This window comes from Microtus pennsylvanicus, chromosome 5 (genome assembly GCF_037038515.1).
Source record: "Microtus pennsylvanicus isolate mMicPen1 chromosome 5, mMicPen1.hap1, whole genome shotgun sequence".
In the NCBI taxonomy this organism is placed as follows: domain Eukaryota; kingdom Metazoa; phylum Chordata; class Mammalia; order Rodentia; family Cricetidae; genus Microtus; species Microtus pennsylvanicus.
The window spans coordinates 98,931,006-98,958,414 of NC_134583.1; the positions used below are offsets into that span (position 1 = coordinate 98,931,006).

The 27,409-nt window shown below is 42.1% G+C and overlaps 1 protein-coding gene across 2 annotated transcripts in view; it reads right to left on the reverse strand.

Annotated features, from left to right (window-relative positions):
* The window catches only part of Pcsk5 (proprotein convertase subtilisin/kexin type 5), a 421,783-nt gene that overhangs the window by 363,063 nt on the left and 31,311 nt on the right, over positions 1–27,409 (reverse strand). For both annotated transcript variants that reach the window (XM_075973653.1, XM_075973652.1), the window contains exon 2: positions 9,472–9,576. In XM_075973653.1, coding sequence (XP_075829768.1) covers positions 9,472–9,576 — 105 coding nt within the window. The remainder of the gene's footprint in view (positions 1–9,471; positions 9,577–27,409) is intronic.

Genomic DNA, 27,409 nt, shown 5'->3' on the forward strand with positions numbered 1-27,409 from the left:
GTCAAAGTTTTATTATTCTGCCTTTTAGACATTTTAAGATTGTTTTGATTTTTAAAGATAGTTGTGACTCTCCAACTCAGCCAGGGCTACACAGCGAGATCTTGCGGCCAAACATGATGTTTTTAACATCTTAGAAATATTTCATCAACTATGAAAAATAAGCAGGTTTTACAGCTGGTAACTTTCCTTCACACAGCAGAGAGGACTGTGCAACCCTTCCTCACTGAATCCCTGCCTTCCCCATAACAGCTTCCAATGCTTTCCCTTTCCATCTTTTGCCTTTGGATTATCTACCCGCTCCTCACATGCTAAGCCTTTCTTCCAGGGTACCAGGAGGTCTTCGTGCCAAGCTAGTGGAAGGTTGGAAGGAACACAGTCACCCAGCTCTTTTGGCTAAAGTGGCCCTGAGTGACCTGTCGCCTATCTATATACTCCTAGAAGACATTAGTTCAACATCTGATTAGCCTGTGGGCTTGATCTCTCCAGAATTATAAGAATTCCAACTAAACTCCTGAGATACAGAGGGAAACCATGTTTGAGCCCCACTACGGAGTAGAGTCTGAACAAAGAAAACCACAAGAATGATGGGAACTATCATTTGTGCTTTTTTTTTTTATGAATTCTAAGAGCCAACATGAGGGCTCACAAGCGGGGACAACCTTCCGTTCTGCTTCCTTTGGCTCACAGAAATAGTTACCAATTCTATGCCTTGTCCACATGGAACACAGGGAATCGGTATTAAAGGAGAATTACAGGTGCTTTGGCACTGGCCGCAAGGGTGAGTGCAGGGCCTTGCAGCTGCACAGCTGCTCCTTCCCGACCACAGGGGTGGCTCAGCCAGGGCTCCACAGTGAGATCTGGACCTTGCCCAGATTGATCTTGGTCTTTCCGTGTGCCCAGATTTCCTCCCATGCCTTCTCACACCTTGTTACCTGCACTCACATCGTAAGCATCAGATTTATGACCCTGCAAACAAAATCTCTATCCCCAAGCACCCTTTTATAAGTACTTGGCAGTCTTGCCAAAATGGCCGAGAAATCTTTTTTTAATTTCTGCCCATCCATCAGGGATTCTGGCTGTGAGCTCAGCTTTCCCATCAACTATCCACAAAATGTACAATTTGACCCTCTGTGTTCTGTCTGTCCAGACATCTGGGAAACCTGGAAGCAAGACAGGAAGGGAGGGAGCAAGACAGAAAGGGGGGGGGGAGGCGGAGAACACAGCGAACTCTGCACCCACCACGCTCCTCACGTCCCTCCCGCACTCCTGGCTATCTTCTTGAGCTGCAAAGGTATAGCTGACAAGCTTCTCCCAGGAGAATGGGCCGTTTCAAAGACTCAGAAATGCTTTGAAAAGGTAAAGAGAGGGGTTGCTAGCATGATTGCATTTCATAGCTGGTAAAATGGGGTACAGCACAAAGCCTTAAACAAGACAGGTCTCCTCAGATGCTCTCTGCACACGACACCATCCGAACCCGTGCTGCTTCTCCAGAAGGTGTTTCCCAAGACTTTCCTTCCCTGGTGCAAAGAATGATGGGAGGAGACTGTCAGGCAACACAAAACCTCTGATCCCTGTCCCAAGACAACACAGTCATTTGCGCCTTGTGGAAATACGCGGCCAAAGCCACTAACTCCAGCACATCCCAGATCACTCCAAAGCTGAGTGAGCACAAATCGAGGCAATGTTCTGAGACTTATAAAATCATCTACAGAAAACAAGCTATTATGTCATTATCACATTTAAAATAGAAAGTGGGACACCGACCACCCACACCCACATATACCACACCCACCACACCACACACATACACACACACCCCACACATTCCACACTACACCACAAACACACACCCCACACCACACACACACCACACCATACACACACACACACATTCCACACTACACCGCAAACATACACACACCACACACACACATTCCAATACCACAAACCTATACACACCACACACAAACCACATACACACTACACACACTACATACATACACACATACACACAACCCCCACACACCCCATTCCACACACACACCCCACACCACACACACACCACACCATACACACATACACACATTCCACACTACACCGCAAACATACACACACCACACACACACACATTCCACACTACACCACAAACATATACAACACCACATACACACTACACACACCACATACATACACACATACACACACCACACCATACACACATACACACATTCCACACTACACCAAAACATACACACACCACACACACTATACACACCACATACACACATCCTACACCACACCACACACATACACATATACACACAACCCCCACACGCCCCACACCACACAGACATCCCAAACTACACACACAAGACACACACACACATACACTGTACCACACACCACATTACACACACCACAGGACACACACACACCACTCAACACCATGCATATACCATGTACACACACACACACACACAAGTCACTGGAACACCAGCCCAGACGGAAAATTAATTTCTGGCAAAACAAACAAACATTGCAGTTTATGAGGCTGACCTCAGGTGCATGGGTATACTTACTTCTTCCTGCAGGTTTTTTTTTTATCTACAAAGTCCCCTGGGAGATCAAGGATGTGGACAACTTATTGCACGCATTTAATCTATTGGAGAATTCTTCCCAGGTTGAGAATAGAGCTAACTGATATGCCGGTGGCCTCCATGGGTCACTTAATGACCAACAGACGGTGAAAGAGTTTTCTAGAATTATATAATGAATCTAGGGTGAAATGAGAATTGGCAGATACAAACTTGATCTATGCAACTTTTCCAGACGGTGTTGAGAGGTGCAGCTGTCAATCTTGAGGCAAAAATAAAAAAATAAAAAAGGAGAGCACACATCTGAAACTCAGATCAGGGAAGGCAGCGAGCTGGAACACAGAGGAACTTGAATTTTTCTTCTCCCACTAGTTTATACTTCATTTCTTCTGGCCTCCCTTCTTCCAGCCCCCTCACTCTTAGACAATGCTTGAATGCTTAGCTCTTATCAGAGGAAATGGCTTATGTACAAATGTAGCAAACAGGCAGGATGCCTATGAATTCAAGCCTGAAACTCCATCCTGGGCCACACTGACCCGGAGACAAGTTCTTCCCCAGCAGCACAAGCCAAGGGCTCACACAGTCATGGAGCTCTTGCGTAACCACTGACGTACCACCCTGCATGATTCAGGAAGGCAGAAGTAGACACAGTGCGTAGAAATGAAAGGTACGCAGATTAAAGCTAACATATTCAATCTCTTCCAATACAGCGGCATTTGGCCGCATTTCCTGTGAACGTGGTTATCACACTCAAACATATCTGGAAACACTCTTTAAGAGAACAGTGGAAGCTAGGCCTGTCTCGCATAGGAAAGAGACAGTGGAAGCAAGAGGCCTGTGATTTCATGACACCCTCTGAGTAGTTCTCCATGGGACATGCAGCCATCCATGTGATGAGGGCCTCCTGGCACATGACTTAGGAAGAAAGAACACCTCCTCACCCTAGTCCGTAGTACAGGCTGAGTCTGTGTGGATTCAGATAAAAACCAACCTGTAAGTGATCTAAAGATAAGAAAAGAATTAGAAAAAGGAAAGACAAAAGATAGAGAGGCCAGAACCTTCCAGATAAGATCTAATATGAAGAAAGAAAGCTGTTCTCATAAAGTATGGGGAGTTAACTTAAAGGTAGTTCATACTTGACTTACATTGACTTAACTCAGTAAGCGCTACTTCTATTGAAAATGTGTGACTTAAGATTTTCTATTTCTTGATAAAGAAAAGGAAAATGAGAGAACATTATCTTCCCTATTCACTGGGTCCACCCTACATAGGCCTGGACAACAGAAGGATGAATGAGCCGCAGCTACATCGTGTCCTGCTGATGATGCCTTGAGTTTTTGAGATGGTTGTTCCTTGAATCAAGAGCTTGCTGTTTGGACCAGATTTTCTGGCTAGAAAGCTCCTGGTAGCTATTTCTACCCACCCCAGGACTGGGGTTACTGACACTATACTTGGCTTTTCTATAGGTACCAGGGATCTGAATGCAGGTTTTTATAACTTTGAACTGGAGCTGGCAAAGATGGATACACAGATCAATTAATAAACTCTGAGAGGGACTGGAGAGGTGGTTGCACATTTAAGTGTTGGTACACCTCTTGCCGAGGACCCAGTCTGGCTTCCATGATATAAGGGTAGTTCACAACTACCTGTAACACGGGCCCCAGGGTATTCAATCTCTAGATGCTGTGGGCACCTGCACAGACCCACACACAAATACACACATCTACACATAATTCAAAAATTAAATACTTAAAAAGAAAGAAGGTCCAGAAGTGGGAGTAGTCTTTTGTTTCAAGAAGAGTTTGGCTCACGGAAGACTGATCACTCAGAAAGAAAAAAGAGAATGATGCCTTGGGCCCTCATGTGGGTAAAGTCGTGAAGAAATGGCCAAGAAATCTAACAAAAACAAAACACAAAACAAAAACCAAGCTCTGGGTTCAATGAGATACTATCTCAATAACTAACGAAGGAAGAAAGGAAGAGAGGAAGACAGCACATTGGCTTGTGACTTCTACATACACAAGCAGGGTTAACATGACTTCACACATGTGTGCATAACACACACACACACACACACACACACACACACACACACACACACACACACAGAAGAATGGAAGACTTTCTACCCCACTGCTGTAAAATGTGCCAGTGCTTCCTGTCAGGCTGTGTTATGATTATACAAGCGCTGTCCTCTCAGAAGTCTGCGAGTCCCTGTCATTTAAAATGATAATCACAACGTAAAGTTACCCTGTGGGAATCAAGGCTATTCTTGCTCTCAGGGCTCATGTGCCCCGGCTGACCACACAACTTCCTTAGCATTGAGAGGTTTATTCTCATCAGGTTGCTGCTTTGGTCTTTCCTTCTTTGGAACCCCCTAAGTAAAGTCATAAGTAGCCATGCAATTTAGTAGAGCAAACAAAGCCAGTCTGTTTGGTGTGTGTGCGCGCCCTGCAATTCAGCCTGCTATTTTCCCTTTCTTGAGAAGGTGGTAGTTAAAAGTAACATGAAGTTAGCATCGCCAGTGTCATCCACAAAGCCATTTCCCATGGTCCCATGCCACAGATATGACTCTGCTCTGGGATCAAGCACACACCAGACTTTAAGAAGTGACTGACATAACCGGCTCATTCATTCTATACTTTCGGAAGGCCAACTCAGAATGGAGAGAGTAGACGCACATGGAAATTTGCGTAGTGCTACGGCTTGGGTGCGGTTTGTTCCAAATGGTGCATGAACTGAAAGTCTGGTCACTAAGGGGATGTTTAAGGAGGGAGGGTTTTCTGGGAGAGATTAGTAAGTCCCACAGGAGTGTTATTTTAAACGAGCCTGCCTGGCCTACTCCCTGGCTTCCTGTCTTGCCCTGAAAAATCTCTCATACACACTCTCACCATCATGCCATCAACAAAGTGACGCAACCATGGGGAATCCTTATTAGAGATGACACTGGAATGCTTATTTGGTCTTCAAAACCATGTGCTAAGTAAATTGTATGTGCTTGCCTTTAAATGTATTCTAACAAAAATTTTATTAAGTACTTACTGATTAAGGAAATAAAAACATTATATTAGAAGGAGAAAAAGACAAGATCTCCTGAGTAAATTGAGTGTGTGTGGAGAGTCACAGGAAAGGGTAGAAAGAGAAAGGGGAGGAAGGGAGGGAAACAGGAAAAATGTATAGCTCAATAAAAATAATTTTTTAAAAAAAGCAGTCAGGAAAATTTAAAAAAGGAAAAACAGCTATATTTATTTACTTATTTTAAGGCAGAATCATACTATGTAGCCAAGGCTGTCCTCAAAATCATGATCCTCCTGCCTCAGCTTCCTAAGTGCTCAGATTATCAGGCATGTCCAAACCGAGTGAAAACATAAGTTTTAAAGTAGAAAGCCGACCCTAACAACGGAGTTAAAGTCAATGTCTACAACAGAACAAGCGAGCATCCTGAGCCTTCCTAGATGGTGCAGAGAAAGGGGCATCTGCACCCAGCACCATGGGGCCAAAAGCATTCCTATGGAACTTGAATCCAATGAAAGGAGACAGAGTCCTACATTGGAGCACCGGTCTGGAATCCCAAGGTCCAAATCAGGAGCAGAAGGAGAGAGAGCACGAGCAAGGAACTCAGGACCGCAAGGGGTGCACCCACACACTGAGACAATGGGGATGTTCTATCGGGAACTCACCAAGGCCAGCTGGACTGGGTCTGAAAAAGCATGGGATAAAACCGGACTCGCTGAACATAGCAGACAATGAGGACTTCTGAGAAGTCAAGAACAATGGCACTGGGTTTTGATCCTACTGCACGTACTGGCTTTGTGGGAGCCCAGGCTGTTTGGATGTGGGAGGTCCTTGGATTTCCCACAGGGCAGGGAACCCTGACTGCTCTTCAGGTTGATGAGGGAGGGGGACTTGACTGGGGAAGGGGGAGAGAAATGGGAGGTGGTGGCGGGGAGGAGGCAGAAATCTTAAATAAATAAATAAATAAATAAATAAATAAATAAGAAGGAGAGCACAGCCGACATAAAATGTACTGCATTACGCTATTGGCGTATACCCTTCTAAAGCAGAGAAAGCTGAAGAGTATAACAGAGTTAAGGGGACTTGGGAGATATGACATCTCAAGGTGATCCTAGACCACAGAAGAAAGCAGCGGGAATGTAAATTCTGTATATTAGATAGCAACACCGAGTCAATGTTGATATCCAGACTTCCATTATTGCATTTATGATTACAGTGTAGAATACCCTCATGTTTAATGAATGCATAGTGGAGGTATTTGTTTACTTATTTAACGCTGTTGGGAGGAAAAAAAACACAGACCTCAGGAAGGAATGTATTTGTAACTCGGTCTGCAAATATCCACGTGTATGTGTGTGAATGTGCACGTATGTCGACAGATAAGAAGAGAAGGGAGAAGAGTGGAAAGCATGGGGCATCTGGAAAAGCTATTTTTACAGCTTCATGCTAAATTTTAAAAAAAAGTTGGTGAGTTTTGTTTTGTTTGTGTAGTTAACTTTGAAGAGAAAAAAAATTGCCAATTGAGTCTAAGCTTGTTGAGGGGGTTGGAGGGGGCAAACAATGCCTTCTATCTCCTTTCCCCACGAACCCCAACCCTGAGAAGCACCAGCCTATCCTGAGGGTCCCTGAAAGCCTCTCTGGGAGACACCAACAGATACCCGGGAGCCTGACATGGGGCTGGAGATACTCGGGCTCAGGAAATCGTCAGCGAACCAACGGGCAACAGAAACACAACGGAAAGGGTAGGGAACCCCACTTTTGTGGTAGTATGAGTGGCAGTCATGGGCAGAATTGCAGGGGTGGAGACTCAGGCCTAGCCCTACTCTTGGATATTCCTTTAACTGAGGAAGAGAAGAATGGCGCAGCTGCCTCTGGGCTGACTTAACTGGTCTTGCACCCCTGGACTGGGTGAGAAGGGTGGCGTTCAGGTACTGAATGTTCCAGGATCCAAGGTTTCTGCTGGACCATACACAAACTATTTCATACACAGAGATAAGAAAACCATGATGCCTAAGATAACATTAAGAATGGGAATTGCTCCTTATTCGGTAAATCCTTCCTCAGGTAAACAAAGTCTCGTCACATTCCGTTCCTAATTCTCAAGCCAACTTTTCAAACGCCATGTGGACTTTGCACATGAGGTTTGAAAAGAAAATTCATGCTAATTGCCAAAGTTCAAGAGAGTTGCTTAACAGACGAAAGAACCGTGACTTTGCTTTTAAAACGTAGCAAATTCAAACTGTCCCAACATACTACTTTTCTAGAAAAATAGTCTAAATAGAAATAAATATGTACATATTATCCATAAGCCACTGTATGTCCCTAGGCCACCCAAAAGGAAGAACCTGAAAGAAATATGATTTTTCTAATGACCCGAGATATAATTTCAGTCAAGAACACCGTGCTATAATATTCTAAGGTAACATTTCAAAGAAGAATTAAACAGAGTGTGGTGATTTGATAAAAATGCTCCCCATAGATGCACAGGGAGTGGCACTATTGCAATGTGCGGCCCTGTTTAAGGAAGTGTGTCAGTAAGGAGTGGACCTTGGGGTTTCAAATGCTGAAGCCAAGCCCAGAGTCACTCTCTCTCTTCTTGCTGCCAGCCTGTCTGGATATAGAACTCGCAGCTCTCTCTCCAGCATTAGGTCTGCCTGCATGCTCCCATGTTTCACACCACGAAGATAGTGAACTAAACCTCTAAACTGTAAGCCAGCTCCAACTAAATGCTTTCTTTCCGAAGAGTTACCATGGTAATGGTGTCTCTTCATAGCTGCAAAAACCTTGAAAGAGACACGGAGTAAACCATGGCCCATAACAGGAGGTAAGACTCCAAACCACACACCGAATTGCACAAAAATTCACATAAGAGCATTTTTAACAAGGAATGTAATTTTCCAAGCGCCTCTACCTGAGGCTGTTATGCTTGCTGGTAGGGGCCTGATTCTCAATCTATTTGAGAATGAGTTCTATGGCAGACCAAAATCACAATGGAGGGGAAGAGGCGAAATAACCTAAGCACTGAATTATATACCAGGAACCCACAAAGGGCCTAAGGCAAGTTGGCAGAGCTGCCTCTCCTTCTCCGTTATTTAGCACGTCTGGGACAGCTAATTCTACAGAGGTCAGTTCCTGCCTCCTACTTAATTAATATAGACAGCTATTTAACTTGATGTCAGTGTCTTGGTTGTCTTCTCTTAGTTTGTACCCAATATTTCTCAGTTCCCACATCTCATGCCAAACCACCTCATGTCGTCACACGGGAGACCTGTATTTGTCACTACTTCCTGCTAGGCTCTCCCAGGAGAACACTGCTATACAGCTCAAAAAGGACCAGGCACAAGAAAGATATTAGACGACCCTCCTAAAAGTGGGAGCTGGCTTTTGCTCCTAAGGGTTCAAGCATGCTTTCTTCTCTCCCAGACATGGTCTGCTTTAAGACTATCCATGCCAAAGAAAACAGCAAGTCTTACTGTAAGCCAATTTTGACTTAAGAGTACTAGCAGGGAGAAGTCACCCATGGAGCTCACAGGACCTCAAGCTGCATGCAGATGAGAGATGACATGTTCTTCCTTTAGACACGTTTAATTGATCTGTGTTCTCAAGCGGCAGCCTCTTGCCATCCTGCAGAAAATTCCTATCTAGGGCTAACCCTGAGCTGCTCCACATGTGGGATGCCAGTGGCGGGTCAATAAAAATCTAGCCATTGAATAGTGTTGCCTGAGAGCAGATACTGAACCAAAGGATACTGTGACAGATTAGAAACAGGAGCCTCGGGCTTGGTCACGGGCTCCTTGTGTTATCACCAATGAAAAATGCAGGAGCATGACTTCTTGGTCCCCATCCAATTGGATTTCCTTACCTTTGGTTCCATGGAGATGAAACTGTGGGTTCCTCTGCTCGAGAGAACAGACCTTTTAAAGGTCCTACTATGGTAGAAGTGATAGTAGTCCTTCAGTGCGCCGATCTGCAGAGACAGGCGGGGGAAAGCACAGGGGAACATGTTAATGTCTGAGGACAGCCTGCTTCCTTGTTTTTCATTAAAGTAAGAACACAAAACAAAAAGGCCCATAAATTATGCAGCCACCTGATATACTTAAATGTCACTTGAACCTTGGTGGTCACTTTTCAAAAGAAGGACACCCGATATGAAATATGAGTGTCCTTCAGGCAGTGACTGCAGAACTAAAGATTCTATTGGGGCAGTTAGCTTCTCCATATCGCCTGTTTAATGTTTAATTTATATGCAGCATTTTAAGTAATGCTATATCAATCTATATCCAAATGTGGGGAAGAGGGAAAAAGTCAAATAGCTCTCTAGTTATAAAAACACATTGCATTCTGTTTGCCGAGAGACGGACAGTGAAGGGCATTGATGGGTTATTTACACAGTTAATTTGGAACACGTCTTACGCAGCTGATTATTCTCAGAGATAGCAGCACTACTTAGATAGGGAGACAGGAGGCTCAGCCCTCAAGTGAAGCAGTAACTTCTAGAACAATCTTTGAGTTCAGCTTTTGGGGGTAAATGCTTTGATCTACTTTACTTTATTCTCGTCTCTTAACATGATTTCATTTTCTTTTTATTCTTTCTCAGTTAAAATCAGTAGGTATGAAAGTATGCCCAGCCCACTTTGATAAAGAAATGAAGAAAACATTCAACAACTGTGTTCTCATAGTGAAGGGGTTGGTAAAGTGCTTGACACATAACATGAGGACATGTATCTGGAGTCCCAGCACCAAAGTACAAGCGAGGTGGCATGTATGTATGTATGTATGTATGTATGTATGTATGTATGTGTGTGTATGTATGTATGTATGTATAACCCAGCTGCTCAGGAAAGGAATACAGGAGGATCCCTGAGACCTGCTGGCCAACTAGGCAGCTAGTCTAGCTGATCAGCGAACTCCAGGTTCCCTAAGAGACCCTGTCTCAAATAAGGTGGAGATGGACACAGAAGACTCACTGAAGACACTTGCCCTTGCAAGCTCAGCTACTGGAATTTGATACCTAGAACCCACATAAAGGTGAAAGAAAAGAAATAAATCTGCAAATTTGTCCTCTGGTATCCCTACACACACTGTGACACACAAGGATTACTCACCCCCTACATACAATCACACATGAATAAATTTGAAGTACAGAACAATCGAGGAAGGTCGATTCTGACATCTTTGCATACCTATATGCATGTGTGCAAACGCGCCCGCACCCACATACGCATACATGCTGTGGATCACCCAGCCACACAGGCAAAGCTCGTGCCTCATGTCTCATTTCAGCTGACACCCCAGCTGAACAGCATGTACTCTTGAGCCTGTGTTTTCTTTTCTGGAAAATTGGATTTGGGGCTAGTTAATTTCTAAGACCACTGCAGCGCTCATATTCCATTCTTTAACAGTGACACGTTCCTTGCTTCAGGCAAATACAATAAATGTCTAATTCTCTAGACACTCGTGGCTCTGCACTGAAGGAATGACCACTGTGAGGATATTGTCCATCTGGTACAATGTAGACCTTGGGCTTTCTTAATTAAAACGTCATTGGCCCAGGTTATTTTTTTTTCATTATAATTTGTGGTTCTAAGGTTGGTGTCCTTGTCATGTCCCTACCACATGTTCAGTGTCACTTTGACATTGTCTCCTTTTGGAACTTGGGACATCGCGCTATCATTAAAACTCAAGAGAAAGTCCAAACCCTCACAGTTTTGATTCAAGTGGAAAAGGCCCTGACCTATTCAGATGACTCAAAACTAAGTACTGCCAAGGACATCCCAGTGAGTCCTCCATCTCAGCCATCCTGAGCAAGAGGAGCAGGAAGAGGTCACGGGCCACAGCCCCACTTCCGGGCCTACCCAGGAAATGTTGAAGTTTTAAGGTTCAAATTCAAGAGTGACTACATAATTTTCTAAACAAAAGTCTTAAGCTCTTTATTACACATAGCTTATGAAGTTCTCCTTAAGTAAATATAGTAGTTTGGTGGAAAGAACACATATTTCCTCAGGAGGAACCCTGAAGAACTGACCATAAGCAGTCATAGTGCAGATGCGAAGATCAGGAGTTCAAGTCAGCCTTGGGCACATGGTGAATTCAAGGAGAGCCTGGGCTCCATGAGACCCGATCACAAAACCACTCCCATACAAAGAAACTCTGTGGTACAGGAAATGGCTGGATTCAACCGAATCATTAAGCACCAACTGGGGGTGGAATTCATCCTGAGGACGCATTCAAACCTACTGAGACCTTTCCAGTGTAGACCGAAATCCCAGGCTAAACCAACAGAGGAGAAGTTGTCAACTGGATCCCCTGTCTCAACTTCAGTTGATTTTGGACCTTGGATGAATCACTCAGCCTCTTTGAGTGTTAGTTTGCTCAGTAGAAAACTGAGAAGCTCACAGGAGGCACTGGAGGCAGACACTGGTCATCAAAGCAAACAGGCTTAGGGGGAGCTAAGGAGATGGGTTCAGTGCGGAAAGAACTTCTCAGGAAAGCATAAGAACCTGAGTTCAAATCCCACAAAGGCAGCTGCTGTAGTACATATCTGTAATTCTAGCAGCTCCACAGTGAGAAGAACTGCAGAGACAAGAGAACCCCCAGAAGCTCCTGGGTCAGATAGAATAGCATACACAGCAGTGCACAAGAGAACCTGCCTCAAGCCAGGGTTGTCCGCTGAGGTCCCACATGTACTGAGGCACACATGTGTGCACACATGCATGCGGTTTTAAAGAGACTATTTACGGCTTGGTGTGGAATAAGTGTTAGAACATGAGGTGTCTAGTCCAGTCACTGTTTGGCACGCCGTCACTGTTGGAAACCTACTAGCTTCCCCTCTCTCAGTGTTTCTAGTTTATCTTTCATCCCTCATTCCTTGTCAGGATTACTTCTGGCCCACACTGTCATTAGCTCTTTACTTCCCAGCCCTCATTGGCAAAAACTAAGAGATGATGGCACAGTGCTGTAGGCATGTCGGCAGCAAGGGTGGTTCTACCAGATTGGTCAAAAGTATAAGATGAGATGCGATTTGAGGATGCATCTAACAATGGACCCCACCTATGTCTACAGGTCTTTTCTGCAGATAGTCACCTATAGACAGCTGTCAGAGTAAACTCTGCAAATGTTCAAAACACCCAGCTGTCAACAAAAGGTCATTCATTCTATACACATAAAAATAATTCCAACTCCAAGATACAGTGAGTTAAGAATTAAGAAAGGTACACACCCTAGGTAACTATTATGTGGCCCAATTATTGCAAAGAGGAAAAAGGAAGGATTTATAGTTGTATACAGTTGTAGGAATATTTTAAGATAAAATTTAAAAAAACAAGAGGAACCTTCCTTTCATTGTTTATGCATGTAGGTTTTTATTATGATTTTTAAAACTCATTAAAAATAAAAAAGAAGTAGAGAAGCTTCTTTGAGAGGTGAACAAGGGTTGATGAAGAAACTCATAATGGTACAAGTCCAGAGAGGAAGGATCTGTGGAGTGCACAGCTACAGATGGGCAGTCTTTATCATATCCAATTCTCTCCAAGCTCAGGCACCATCGCAGAAGAGGAGATAGAAAATTCCAAGAGCCAGAGGTCAGGAAGGACCAGAACAAATCACTGTCTTCCAGGGAAAGAAAGGCTTTCCTAGTAAACTCACGGGAGCTGTTGCCCAAGATTAAGCCAGGCCACATTCCAGCATGAAAGGGAAAGACATGCCCAAGCTCTGCCTCTTAGTGGGGAAGTCAGTTTCTGTAAGAGTCTGGTCATCCAGTGGATGGCCCCATGTATGTGAAAATACGAGCAGCATAAATTTGATTATTGGTTGGTTATTTTAAAAAACAACAACAAAAAAAGAGGTCACAAAACTGGGAGGAGTAAGGGGAGTAGGGTTGGATCTAGAAAGAGGTGGGAAGAGGGAGTCCAGGTGAATATGATCAAAATACATTGTATATGTGTATGAAATTCTCAGAGAATAAAAATATATGCATTTTTAATTAAAAAACTGAAATAACATACACATATATTCCAGTCATTTTTCCAGAGCATATACACTCTTTAAGTTCCATGTAGACAGTACAAAGGCTACTTCTACCCAGGCCAACAAACCATACAGCCATAAGCAATATTGTTCCTCTTGGGGGATTCTGAGTCTACAAAGCTGGGCAGTGATGCACTGTAATTTTTTTGGTTCACGCCTCATTTACTAAAAGCTGAATTTTTGTCAGGCATCTTGTTCCTCTCCTACATTTTATCCTATTTAGCTTAATTCCCAAGAGTCTGGAAGCTAAATATCATTAGTCCTAATTGACCAATGGAAGACCCCAGGGTTCAAGAATACCCAAACACATACTGCAGGGATTAAGTGTGATGAGCTTGGGAAAGATCCACTAACATCAGGGTGAGCTTCGTTTGGTTCTGTCATGGACTCTGTGAATGGCCTTCACAAGTGCACAGCTAAGATGCTAAGCACTCCTTAGGCAGCAAGTCACCAGACATGGTACAGATTGTACCGGCCAGACATGAAGTAAAATCAAGCATCACCAGGGCTGTTTTTGAAGGACCTGCTCACTGTGGTGGAGGTCTTAGCATCTGCTTCCTAACTGCCTGAGCATTTTCCGGAATATTATGGGTAATAGCAGTTTGTTTTATTCTGCTTGTTTGTTTTGCCATACTTGTTTCGGTAAGCCGGCAAGAAACTGCAGAGTGTCTAAGAGTTGTACCTGTGGTGACAATACAGAATAGCTTCCTAATCCCTTAGCTTTCTGATGGTGGGCCAGGGTATGACTTTGAAAATCCAAGGCAATACTGAAAGCTTGACTCTTGTTTCTACTCTCTTGTTTTGTCTTGTTTTTGTTTTTATTTTTGTTTTTTTTTTCCAAGATAGGGTTTCTCTTTGTAACAGTCCTGGCTATCCTGGAACTCACTTTGTAGACCAGGCTGTTCTTTAACTCACCGAGATCTGCCTTCCCGTGTCTCCTGGGAGCTGGGATTAAAGGTGTGGACCACCACCACCAGGCTTGTTTCCACTCTATTTATTAACATAAACACCTTCCAAATTAGTGGACCATAGAGTCCATTCTTTGTAGTAGGCGCCTCTGACAACTCCGAACTGGACAGAATGGAACTTCTTTAAAACTAGCTATGCATTTACACAGTCAGTTCAGAGATGCTCTATTGCATAGCTCCAGAGCCACAGGATATTGACAAAAATGAGCCACGAGCTCCTGGATGACCCGCCATGTCCACTTTGCCATCGTGCAGATGAAAGGGTGCTTCCAATCTTCTCACGCAACTGTACCAATCGTACGCCTCCAATACTTTTTATATCAGATGATACTAGAATGATCCTTACAAATGCAACCTGGATGCTAGGCTTCATCATACCCTTGCCAAAAGTCCTTTCATGGCTTCTTTGGTCCTTAAATAATAATAGCTATACATAATACTCTTTTATGAATTTGTTTCTAAAAGCCAATCAGAATAGGAGGCTCACAGTAAGCACACTTACACAGGAATGGTTGGTTACACTTTGGCTAACTCACTGAATGAATATACTCAGGGCTGCAGGATCTGGCCTGGCTCCCCTCTGCAGACTCACCTTCTCCCCATTTCCTGGATTCCAGCCATGCTGGCCACCAACCTTCAGTTCCACGATTAAGCCATGGGTGCTGACACCTCTACCAACAGCACCCTCACTACCTCCATTTTCTCACACTCAAACCCTCTTTCTCATCCTTTATGCCACGCCTCAAATGAGGTCACAGCTCCATTGTATCATCAGGGAATCCTAAGATGTACCTGGAGTTTAACTCTGATTGGCACAAGTATCAGTCTAGAACCGGCACCCCATCTGCCTGCATGTTCCACGGAGGTTGCAACGTGTCTGTTTGCAGCTCAACACAAAGAGGATCACGGAAGAACTTGCGGAAGGATCTAACACCACAGTCATTGAATTGCGAAAATCACATACAATAGAGCGCCATATGGTTTAATCTCTAGAAGGTCTTAGCCGACTGAGGCTGATTTCAACAAAAATGGTTTCATTTGGCCATAACTGGAGTACCAGTTCTGCCAAGGTCATGTGATTGTGACAACTGTGGGTTGAAATGCTGTTGTTTGCAAACCAGCAGCAGAGGGAACTGAGTGCATTGATCCAACTACTTTGTCTCATCTAAATAAAGCAATCCATTGCTTTCCAAGAAAAAATGCCTACATATATAAGCATATTTATTTCTCATTTATTAATATGGATGTCTCTTATTGGCATGAATTGTGTCTTTTATATTCTTTCAATAGGACTGAGCCTGCTGAGGGCATTTAATAAGCATTAATAAGAAAAATGTTGTAACACGTTGAGAGTTATTTAAAAAAAACATGAAAGCAAAAACAGTAACATCTATAAACAAGTTTCCATCTAGGTCCTTCGGGGCAATGTCAAACAAAAGATGACTCTGTTTATGTCATGTAAGAGTAACAAGGACCAAAACAGGGGACATTATATAATTGATGCAGGGACACTATAAATTTATCAGGAACAAATGAGATACATCAGGGCCCAACCATGCACACCACTGTGTAAAGGAGAAAGAGGAATGGCCTTGGCCCTGGACGCTCATGTTCTGCACAGCTGTCCACATTGTTTTTTGCCTAGCAACCAACTCTGCTAAGATGAATTTCGTCCTTTGTTCCTAACTCTCTCAAGCCTTTGAAAGTGTTGCCTTTAGTCGCAGCCTCTCAGAATTTTCTTAGAACTATACTATCTATAACAAAGCACATTCTGGGGAAAGGTTTTCCAAACTATTTAAAAATAAGGTGTGAATGACTGACTATAGAACTCAGTGTCTTGGTTTCTCCAGGCACATCTGAATGTATGAATGGAAGTATAAATGAAGCAAAATAAATGAGTCCATTTATTTATAATTGTCTAAGCTTTTCCTGACAGCTTCCCCATGTCCCTGACGTGGGGAAGATATGGCGAATGGGCAGTGTTGTGCCCTACTTACATGCTGGCTTGGCTCCTGGCAAAGAGCTGTGTGCTCTTCCAGAGATCACTAGCCACCAATACACCCATCCATACTCACTGTGAAAACCTATCGGCACAGCATCTCCCTATGGATGGTTTTTATTTCTGCAGAAGAAGCCCTCACCTTGCAGAAGCCTGCCCAGGCCTAATACATGCTTTACATGTGACAAACTGGACAGTGCCAGGCAAACCAGGGCAGGCAGTCACCCAGTTAGAAGCAACTTGATAAACCTATCATTTCTCCTGGGCTACCTGTCTGCCTGGTTTTTATTCTTATCTCTTCAGTTAATAGACTTCTCCAAATTCTCCATTTCCTTTTTGAAAAGTAATTTATTATACCTCTGTCCCACAAATTAAACTCCTAAAATGGGCAAACATATAAAATCTAATAATGTAATCCACTATATAAACAAACTGAAAGAAAAAAAACAAGACATGTTCATCTCATTAGATGCTGAAAACACCTTTGACAAATTCAACACTCCTTTATGATAAGAGTCTTGAAGAGAACAGGGATACAAGGAACATACCTAAGAATAATAAAGGCAATAAACAGCAAACAAAAAGCCATCATCAAGCTAAATAGAGAGAAACTCAAAGCGATCCCACTGAATTCAGGAACAAGACAAAGTTGTCCACTCTCTCCATATCTATTCAATATAGCTCTTGAGGTTCTAGCTAGAGCAATAAGACAATAAAAGGAGATCAAGGGAATACAAATCGGAAAGAAGTCAAACTCTCACTATTTGCTGATGATATGATCGTATACATAAGTGATCCCAAAAATTCTACCAAGGAACTCCTACAGCTGATAAACACTTGCAGTAAACAGGATACAAGATTAACTCAAAAAAAAAATTAGTAGCCCTCCTTTATAAATGGGCTGAAAAAAAAATCAGAGAAACATCACCCTTCACAATAGCCACAAGTAACTCTAACCAAACAAGTGGAAGACTTGTATGACAAAAATTTTAAAACCGTGAAGAAAGAAATTGAAGAAGATATCAGAAAATGGAAAGATCTCCCATGCTCTTGGGTAGGTAGAATTAACATAGTAAAAATGGCAATTTTACCAAAAGCAACCTACAGATTCAATGCAATGCCCATCGAAATCCCCCCAAAAAATTCTTCACAGACCTTGAAAGAACAATGCCCCACTTCATATGAAAATACAAAAACCCAAGATAGCCATAACAATCCTGTACAACAAAAGGAACTTCTGGAGGTATCACAATCCCTGACTTCAAACTCTACTACAGAGCTACAGTACTGAAAACAGCCTGGTATTGGCATAAAAACAGACAGGAGGACCAATGGAATCTAATCAAAGACCTGGATATCAACCCAGACACCTACGAACATCTGATTTTTGACAAATAAGCAAAAAAATATAAAATGGAAAAAAGAAACCATATTCAACAAATGGTGCTGGCATAACTAAATATCAACATGTTGAAGAATGAAAATAGATCCATATCTATCACCATGCACAAAACTCAAGTTCAAATGGATCAAAGACCTCAACATAAAGCTAAATACACTGAACCTCATAGAAGAGAAAGTAGGAAGTACACCTGAATGCATGGGCACAGAAGACCACTTCCCAAATATAACCCCAGCAGCAAAGACACTGAGAGCAACAATTAATAAATGGGACCTCCTGAAACTGAGAAGCTTCTATAAAGCAAAGGATATGGTCAATAAGACAAACAGCAACCTATAGAATGGGAAAAGATCTTCACTAACCCTACATGAGACAGAGGGCTAATCTCCAAAATATACAAAATATTCAAGAAACTTGACATCAAAAGGATAAATAAGCCAATAAAAAATGGGGTACAGACCTAAACAGGAAACTCTCAACAGATGAATCTAAAATGGCAGGAAGACACTTAAGGAAATCCTTAGTTATCAGAGAAATCCAAAACAAAACAACTCTGAGATTCCATCTTACACCTGTAAGAATGGCCAAGATCAAAAACATTGATGACAGATTATACTGGAGAGGATGTGGGATAAGGGGAATGCTCCTCCATTGCTGATGGGAGTGCAAACTTGTACACCCACTTTGGAAATCAGTGTAGTGATTTCTCAGAAAATTAGAAAACAACCTACCTCAAGACCCAGCAGTACCACTGTTGGATATATACCCAAAGGATGCTCAATCATACCATAAATAATGTGCTCAACTATGTTCATAGCAGCATTGTTTGTCATAGCCAGAACCTGGAAACAAGCTAGATGCACCTCAACCAAAGAATGGATTTAAAAAAGTGGTATATTTACACAATGAAGTACTACATAGTAGTAAAAATAAAGATATCTTGAAATTTGCATACAAATGAATGTATCTAGAAAAAAACATATTTAGTAAGGTAACCCAGAACTAGAAAGACAAATATAATATGTACTCACTCATCATATGAGTGGCTTCTAGACATAAAGCAAAGAAAAAAAAGACAATCAACAGTCCACAACTCCAGAGAACCTAAGAGACAACAAAGAGGACCCTAAGAGAGATATACATGGATCTAAATAGTAAGGAGAAAAAGACAAGATCTCTTGAGTAAATTTGGAGTATGGGGGTCATAAGAGAGAGAAAAAGGGGAGGGGGAGGAAAAGAGGGAAGCAGAGTAAAATGTATAGCTCAATAAAAACAATAATAAAAAAGAAAACAAAAAACCTAGTAACAGTGGTCACATCTCTACTGTAGGAAAGGTTACCCCTGTATTGACAATTTTCATAATGCAATATCATGTGCAAACATCTGACATGATTACTTTACCACTAACATCCCTGTAATCACCAAAGTCTGCCTTGATATCGCTTAACTGTTTACTTACCCCCTCAGTGAGTGACTTCTGTATGTCACTAAGCCAAATAATACTGCCAGCAAAGCTGCTAAAGTAGCTGAAAGCACTGGGTCAGCATGCAGGGACACACCGAGATCCAGTGAGTCCTAGCATTACAACAGAACACAGCAGTAGTTACCAGTCCTCCAGATTAGGAGCGTGACTAGAGCCAAGCAGTCAAAAGCCTGGGCCCGAACAACCTACTTCCAAACGTTCTCCCTTAACTACTCAAAAAGATGTGGGCAATAACATTTTTGCAGATGAACCAAACTTGCCATCATTATGATGAGTGCATGTGTAATGTCCTCCCAAGGCTCAGATGCTGGGACATCTGGTCTTTACCATGTAGCACAGCTTTGAGAAAATTACAACTGGTAAAAGAGAGTAATGTGAGCAGATTTCAAAGGATATACTCTAGCCCCACTTCCAGCAGAATAATGTTCGATGATGCACTAGGAGAATGCCCTGCAGTGTTACCACTGCCTCCAAAACAACCAAGGCCAGGCAGCAAGCCTTCAGTGCTGTAACAAACTGAAATCTCCCAATCCGTGAGCCTAAATAAAGCCCGGCCTCTTTAGTGTACTTCCAGTGAGGAATCTGGTTACAGCAAGGAGCAAAGTAACTGATAAAGAAACCTAAGAGTTACATAGAAACCAGGTACGGGGGTGCATGTTTTTAATCCCAGCACTTGGGAGGCAGAAGCAGGCAGGTCTCTCTGAGTTTGAGGCCAGCCTGCTCTACACAATGAATTCCAGGATAACCAGAATTACACAGTGAGACCGTATCTTAAAAAAAAAAAAACAAAAAGCAGTGTTGCCAAGTGGTTCCTAGACCCTGGGAGAATTTCTGGTAGCACATGGGGGAAGATTGCCAGCACATGCCCATTTCTACTGCTGTCCCAGGAAGCTTATATTAGTGTCTGAAACCCAGTTCACAGATGCCAGTATGCTGCGCAACAGCACACAAATATCTTTCTCTGACCTTTATTTCACGTCCACTGTTCAAATTTCTTGTGATTTCTTTCTCAGTTCCTTCAGGTTGAAGCTGAGCATTTGAGCTCCTTCAGAGAAGGACACTGGAGCAAAAAATAAATTCAGAGCTACACCATTATAGTATTTAAAAAAAAAAAAACTCAGGATGCTCAAGGGAAGATGTGCACTCCCAATGATTTTAGATATGTAATCTCTCTCTCTAAGATAAGCACGTATATAGCAGGCTAAATAACAGGTGTTCAAAACATTTGTGTCTTAATCCTTGCAACCTGGGGAAAGATGACTAATAGGCTAAGAAAAAAATATATATATATATGCTATAAATCTTGATCTTGAGATGGGGAGGTTTCGTTTTTTTTTTTTTAAGGACTTTCTGGTAGCTTACCACTATCACAAGAATCCTTATAAAGGAAAAGGAGCCAGACCATGTCTGTAATCCCAGTAATTGAGAGGTAGAGGCAGGAGATCCAGAGGTTAAAAGCCATCTTGAGCTACACAAATCTGATGATAGTTTGACGTATTGTGAGATCCTGTCTCAAAAGAACACAAGGAGAGGTATGAGCAGCGGTGTGGGAGGTGCTTCTATCTATGTGTAGCTTTTATTAGTTAATGAATAAAGAAACTTCCTTGGCCTGTTGATAAGGTAGAACTTAGGTAGGCAGGGAAAACTGAACTGAATGCTGGGAGAAGAAAGGCAGAGTCAGAAAGATGCCATGGATCCACAGCCAGAGATAGACATGCTGAAACTTTGCTCATATCCCAGATGGTGATACACAGATTAACAGAAATGGGTTGAATTAAGATGTAAGACTTAGACAATAAGAAGTTAGAGCTAATGGGCCAAGCAGTGATGTAATTAATACAATTTCTGTGTGGTTATTTCAGTTCTGGGTGGCCGGGAGAGGGCAGCAAAGTAGTAAGGGAAGAAATGTGATAAAAATATAAAATAAAGTCAGGGAGAAAAAGATAATGCTTACAGAACAAGAAGTTTGAGAATTTGAACTTCGTGGATGGTAGAAGGGGCCTCAAGACATGAGACGAAGGGACCCTCAGAAGCTAGAAAGGCATGGAAGGGGAGTCTCATGTGAAACTTCTAAAAGGAACACATGTCCCCTGACACCTGCTTGCAGTTAGAACTTCTGTCTGGAAAGATGGTAATAACATTACATCGCTCAAACCCACTACCTTGTGCCAATTTGTTACTGCAATAATAGACGGCAGACGTAAAGTTGAGGCAGAGCCTCTTCGATGCCCATAGACAGCAAAGGAGCCCAAGCAGATAACTTAGATGTGATCTTTTTTGTTCTTCGTAGCTTTCAGGACTCCCTGGGTATTTGGTTATCAGTTTCCAAGTAGCTGTGGCAATACAGTTATGAGCTAAATCATGGCCAGGTGTTTTGTCCTGGGCTTTAGCATCATCTTGTTTCATCTCCAAATAAGCAGAATCTCAAAGTAGGTACCTTTCCTGGAGTAGCGGACTAGAAATGGCTTTTCATTTTTCCCTAGTTCAGGGGGGCCTCAAACTCTCTCTGTAGCTTGAGGATGACCCTGAACTTCTGATCTTCCTGCCTGCTGGGATTCTGAACCCAGTTTATGCATTGCTGGGGATTTAGCCCAAGGCTTCCTGTATAGGAGGTAAGTATTCTACCAAATGCCCTACAATCCAGCTCCTGTGAATGATGCAAAACCATCACACAACAAAGACATTAGGACAGCTGGTACTTACTGAAGGATTCCCTGCACTGCATCTACCTTCTCTGGCTCCAGAGCCCAGAAAAGGATAAGAACTATTCTAACATTGTAGACAATGAAATTGAGCTTAGCCAAGGAGAGATTAAGTAACATGGCCAAAGGACGAAGTATCTATGCAAGGCTGTGAATGCCAGGTCAATCCGACTTTAAAATCTAATATTTCCTAATCAGAGCACTTTGATTTTTGACCCAGGGTGACCACAAACTCCCTTTATACCCAAAGGATGACCTTGAACTTCTTGCCTCCTCCTCTCAAGAACTGGGGTTACAGTGAGCACTACCACACCCAGTTTATGAGGTGCTGGAGATCAAACCCAGAACATCATGCATGCTAGGCAAACACTCTACTGAGCCACATGCCAAGTCCTAGCACTCTGATTGTAGCTGACAGTTATTCGCGGGGTTTTGGGAAGCTGCACCCATCTCCGCAGACACACTCATCCCATCCCAGCTCCTTTTACCCTCACTAGCCAGAAGGAGGTTTCATGACTTTGTCCCCAAGCTGCCCGTAGGAAGAACCTAAGCCCTCATAATCCATCGTGAAAGCAGGCTAACAAATATAAACATCAAGCCTGTACACACAAGAAACACATAACAATTCTCACCAAGGAAACCAAGACAATTAGAAGCAGCAGTTTTTCCAAGTTCAAGGGAGCAATCTACAGTTTGTTCTACCACATACAAATGATGTGCTTTATTTCCCCAAAGCACAGAATCTTGGAGCTAGGAAAGCCCTCAGTGGCACAGTTTGCTTTCTATTGCTGTGATAAACACCATGACCAAAACCAGCTTAGGAAGGAAAGGGTTTATTTCATCTTACAACTCCAGGTCACACTCCATCACTGAGAGAAGTCAAGGCAGGAACTCAAGGAACCTGGAGTCATGAAATTAAAGCAGAGAGCATGGAGGAGCATTGCTTACTGGCTTACATGCTATAGCTCATTCAGCTACCTTCTATACAATCCAGGACCACTTGCCCAGACATGGTACCATCCATAGTGGGCTAGGCCCTCCGACATCAACCATTAATCAAGAAGATGCTCTACAGACATGCCCATAGGCCAACTTACAGAGCAATTCTCCAGTTGAGGTTTCTTCTTCCCAGATGACTCTAGCTTGTGTCAAATTGATCAGAATTAACAGCAGATGTCTGGTCTGATTTTTTTATCCTATACACAAGAGGATACTCTTCATAACCTACAAAGTACTGTATTTTCTGGGACAGTATAACTTTTAGAAAGTTATTCCCAGTAACCGCTATAAATCCACTTGCTTAAACCTGTGTCAAGAATCAGAGAGCACTCTCTCTTCAGGCAGATAGTAAGCATAGTTCACTGGACCTTTCCTGTTCCCAGCTGAACATCCACGTTTCTCCGTTTGGCCTTGGGTAACAAGCCTTTGCAGGTTGCTTCTCCCAGAAAAGCCAACATCTGGGATGTCTCTGCAGAAAGCTTGGAGCCAAGAACATAACACATGTCAACTCCAGCACTGTGCAGCCAGGATGGAGTCAATGACACCATAACCTCCCTCGGCTGATATTTCTGGCAAAATGGTTTAAAAGTGAATATTTTTAGCAGAGCATACCGGACAGTCCACATAAATGCTTTTAAATGTGGTTCTTCACCATTCTACATTTTAATTTCCTAGAAGTAAAGGGTAGAAATTTGCATTTGTTTGGAATGCTGTTTCACTTTCTATACGCCACACAATTATAGCCTGTCTAGACAGTCATTTATTTATTGAGTGTTACTACATGCCAAGCACAGATCCCAAGACACCACAGACGAGGGAACCGTGCAAAGCCCTGCCAGCGTGGAGAGAACTTTGACGGGCTTCCATCAACCCAAGTTCTGTCAGCTCCAAGTCTGAAATTTATGTCTGCACTACTAAATCAGAATATTTCACCCAAGACAGCTCAAATAAATTTTCATACTTGTGCACTGAAGAGGAATGAGTTTAACATTCAACCCCCAACATGTTTGTAACAGTTATTTAGGAATGACCCGGAAATAGCCTCTCATTCATTTTCTGCAACGATTTCTCTGAAATGAATAATTGTGGTCTTAATATAAAATAATCTTCGTCTTAATATAAAATAATCTTCAAGCTACGTTCTTCCAAAAAGAACATTAATAATACTATACTTGTCCTTTTTTTAAAATTTAAGTCTATTTTTAGACTGGAGATGGTTGGTGCTTAAGGAAGCTTACTGTTCTTACAGATGACCTGAGTCTGGTTCCTGCACCCACACTAAGGTGACTCACAACCACCTGTAACTCCACCTCCAGGGGATTGGACACCCTCTTCCAAGGCGCATGCAATCAGACTTATACACACACACATGCGGGGTTGGGGTGGGAAGGAGAAACTCTTACTGAGACTGGCTCAAGACGGAGAGAGGCCACGAGAGATCAGCACACTGTCTATTACTGGTGTCATTAGTGATCACTGTAGAAATTGGAAACACATGCACATGGAAACAAACAGAAAAAGCACATAGTTTAACAGGTGGAAATATTGCTAGAGCTAATCTCTGGAACAGTTTGTCTGCCTTTAAAACTAGGACTAAACTCTGGCCATCCATTAGTACCATAGGCAGACATAGAAACAAAACAAAATAACAACAACAAAAATCACTAAATGCCAAGTCTCTAGACTTGAACAATCTGAATTAAGAACAAATTTCTTGCAAATAGATGATAGATAGATAGATAGATAGATAGATAGATAGATAGATGATAGATAGATACATAGATAGATAGATACATAGATAGATAGATACATAGATAGATAGATACATAGATAGATAGATACATAGATAGATAGATAGATACATAGATAGATAGATACATAGATAGATAGATACATAGATAGATAGATACATAGATAGATAGATACATAGATAGATAGATACATAGATAGCTGCCTTCTACTGGGATAGTGAGATGGCTCCACAGGTACAGCACTTGCGGTTAAGTCTGACGATATTAATAACATGAATTCAACCCTCAGGACCCACATGGTGGAAGGAGAGAAAACACGCTCACAAGCTTTATGTAAGTTTGGGGGCTGGAACTCAGGTTAGCAGGCTTGCACAGTAAATGCCTTTGCACACTGGGCTTTCTTACTGGCCGACTACAACACTTTAAATAAAGCATTTTCTCCATAAAGGGGAAGACTGGCTGTGTAAGAGCTGTGAGAATGTAAAATATGACAGACTGAAACACAAGGCTAGGCAGGGCAGTTGGTGGCCTTGCCACACCTTGTCGCCTCGAGTTTTAAAAACCTATTAGGAGAGAACCCTAAGGTGTTCATAAATTTGTGGGTTAATGTCAGGGTCTTCTATTCAATTCCATTGGTCGACTTCTCTGCTATTATGCCAATACCAAGCTGTTTTCATTACTGTAGCTCTGTAATAGAGTTTGAAGTCAGAGATGTTAATGCCTCCAGAAGTTCCTTTATTGTATAGGATTGTTTTGGCTATCCTGGGTTTTTTGTTTTTCCATATAAAGTTGATTATTATCCTCTCAAGATCTGTGAAGAATTTTGATGGGATTTTGATGGGGATTGCATTGACTCTATAAATTGCCTTTGGTAGAATTGCCATTTTTACTATGTTGATCCTCCCAATCCAAGAGCAAGGGAGATCCTTCCATTTTCTGGTATCCTCTTCAATTTCTTTCTTCAAAGACTTAAAGTTCTTGTCAAATAGATCTTTCACTTCCTTGGTTAGAGTTACCCCAAGATATTTTATGCTATTTGTGGCTATCGTGAAAGGTGATGCTTCTCTGATTTCCCTTTCTGCTTCCATATCCTTTGTGTATAGGAGGGCAACTGATTTTTTGGAGTTGATTTTGTATCCTGCCACATTACTAGAGGTGTTTATCAGCTGTAAGAGTTCTTTGGTGGAGTTTTTGGGGTTGCTTATGTACGCTATCATATCATCTGCAAATAACGAAAGTTTAACTTCTTCCTTTCCAATTCAAATCCCCTTGATCCCCTTATGTTGTCTTATTGCTATTGCTAGAACTTCAAGCACTATATTGAAGAGGTATGGAGAGAGTGGACAGCCTTGTTGTGTTCCTGATTTTAGTGGGATGGCTTTGAGTTTCTCTCCATTTAATTTGATGTTAGCTGTCGGCTTGCTGTAAATAGCTTTTATTATATTTAGGTATGTTCCTTGTATCCCTAATCTCTCCAAGACTTTTATCATAAAGGGATGTTGAATTTTGTCAAATGCTTTTTCAGCATCTAATGAAATGATCATATGGTTTTTTTCTTTCAGCTTATTTATATGATGGATTACATTGATAGATTTTCGTATGTTGAACCAGCCCTGCATCTCTGGGATGAAGCCTACTTGATCAAAATGGATAATTTTTCTAATGTGTTCTTGGATTAGGTTTGTCAGTATTTTATTGAGGATTTTTGCGTTGATGTTCATGAGTGAGACTGGCCTGTAATTCTCTTTCTTGGTTGAGTCTTTGTGTGGTTTTGATATCACAGTAACTGTAGCTTCATAAAAGGAATTTGGCAATGACTCTTCTGTTTCTATATTGTGAAATACATTAAGGAGTATAGGTATTAGGTCTTCTTGGAAGTTCTGGTAGAATTATGCATTGAAACCATCTGGTCCTGGGCTTTTTTTTGGTAGGGAGGTTTTTGATAACCGCTTCTAATTCTTCGCAACTAACAGGTCTATTTAGATTGTTCACCTGGTCCTGGTTTAACTTTGGTATATGGTATTTATCTTAAAAAAGTGTCCATTTCTTTTACATTTTCCAGTTTTGTGGCATACAGGCTTTTGTAGTAAGATCTAATGATTCTCTGAATTTCCTCTGTGTCTGTGGTTATGTCCCCCTTTTCATTTCTGGTCTTATTAATTTGCATATTCTCTCTGCCGTTTGATTAGTTTGGATAGGGGTTTATCAATCTTGTTTATTTTCTCCAGGAACCAGCTTTTTGTTTTATTGATTCTTTGGATTGTTTTCTGTGATTCTATTTGTTGATTTCAGCCCTCAGTTTGATTATTTCCAGTCTTCTACTCCTCCTAGGTGAGTCTGCTTCTTTTTTTTCTAGAGCTTTCAGGTGGGCTGTTAAGTCTCCAATGTGTGCTTTCTCTGTTTTCTTTAAGTGGGCACTTAGTGCTATGAACTTTCCTCTTAGGACTGATTTCATAGTGTCCCATAAGTTT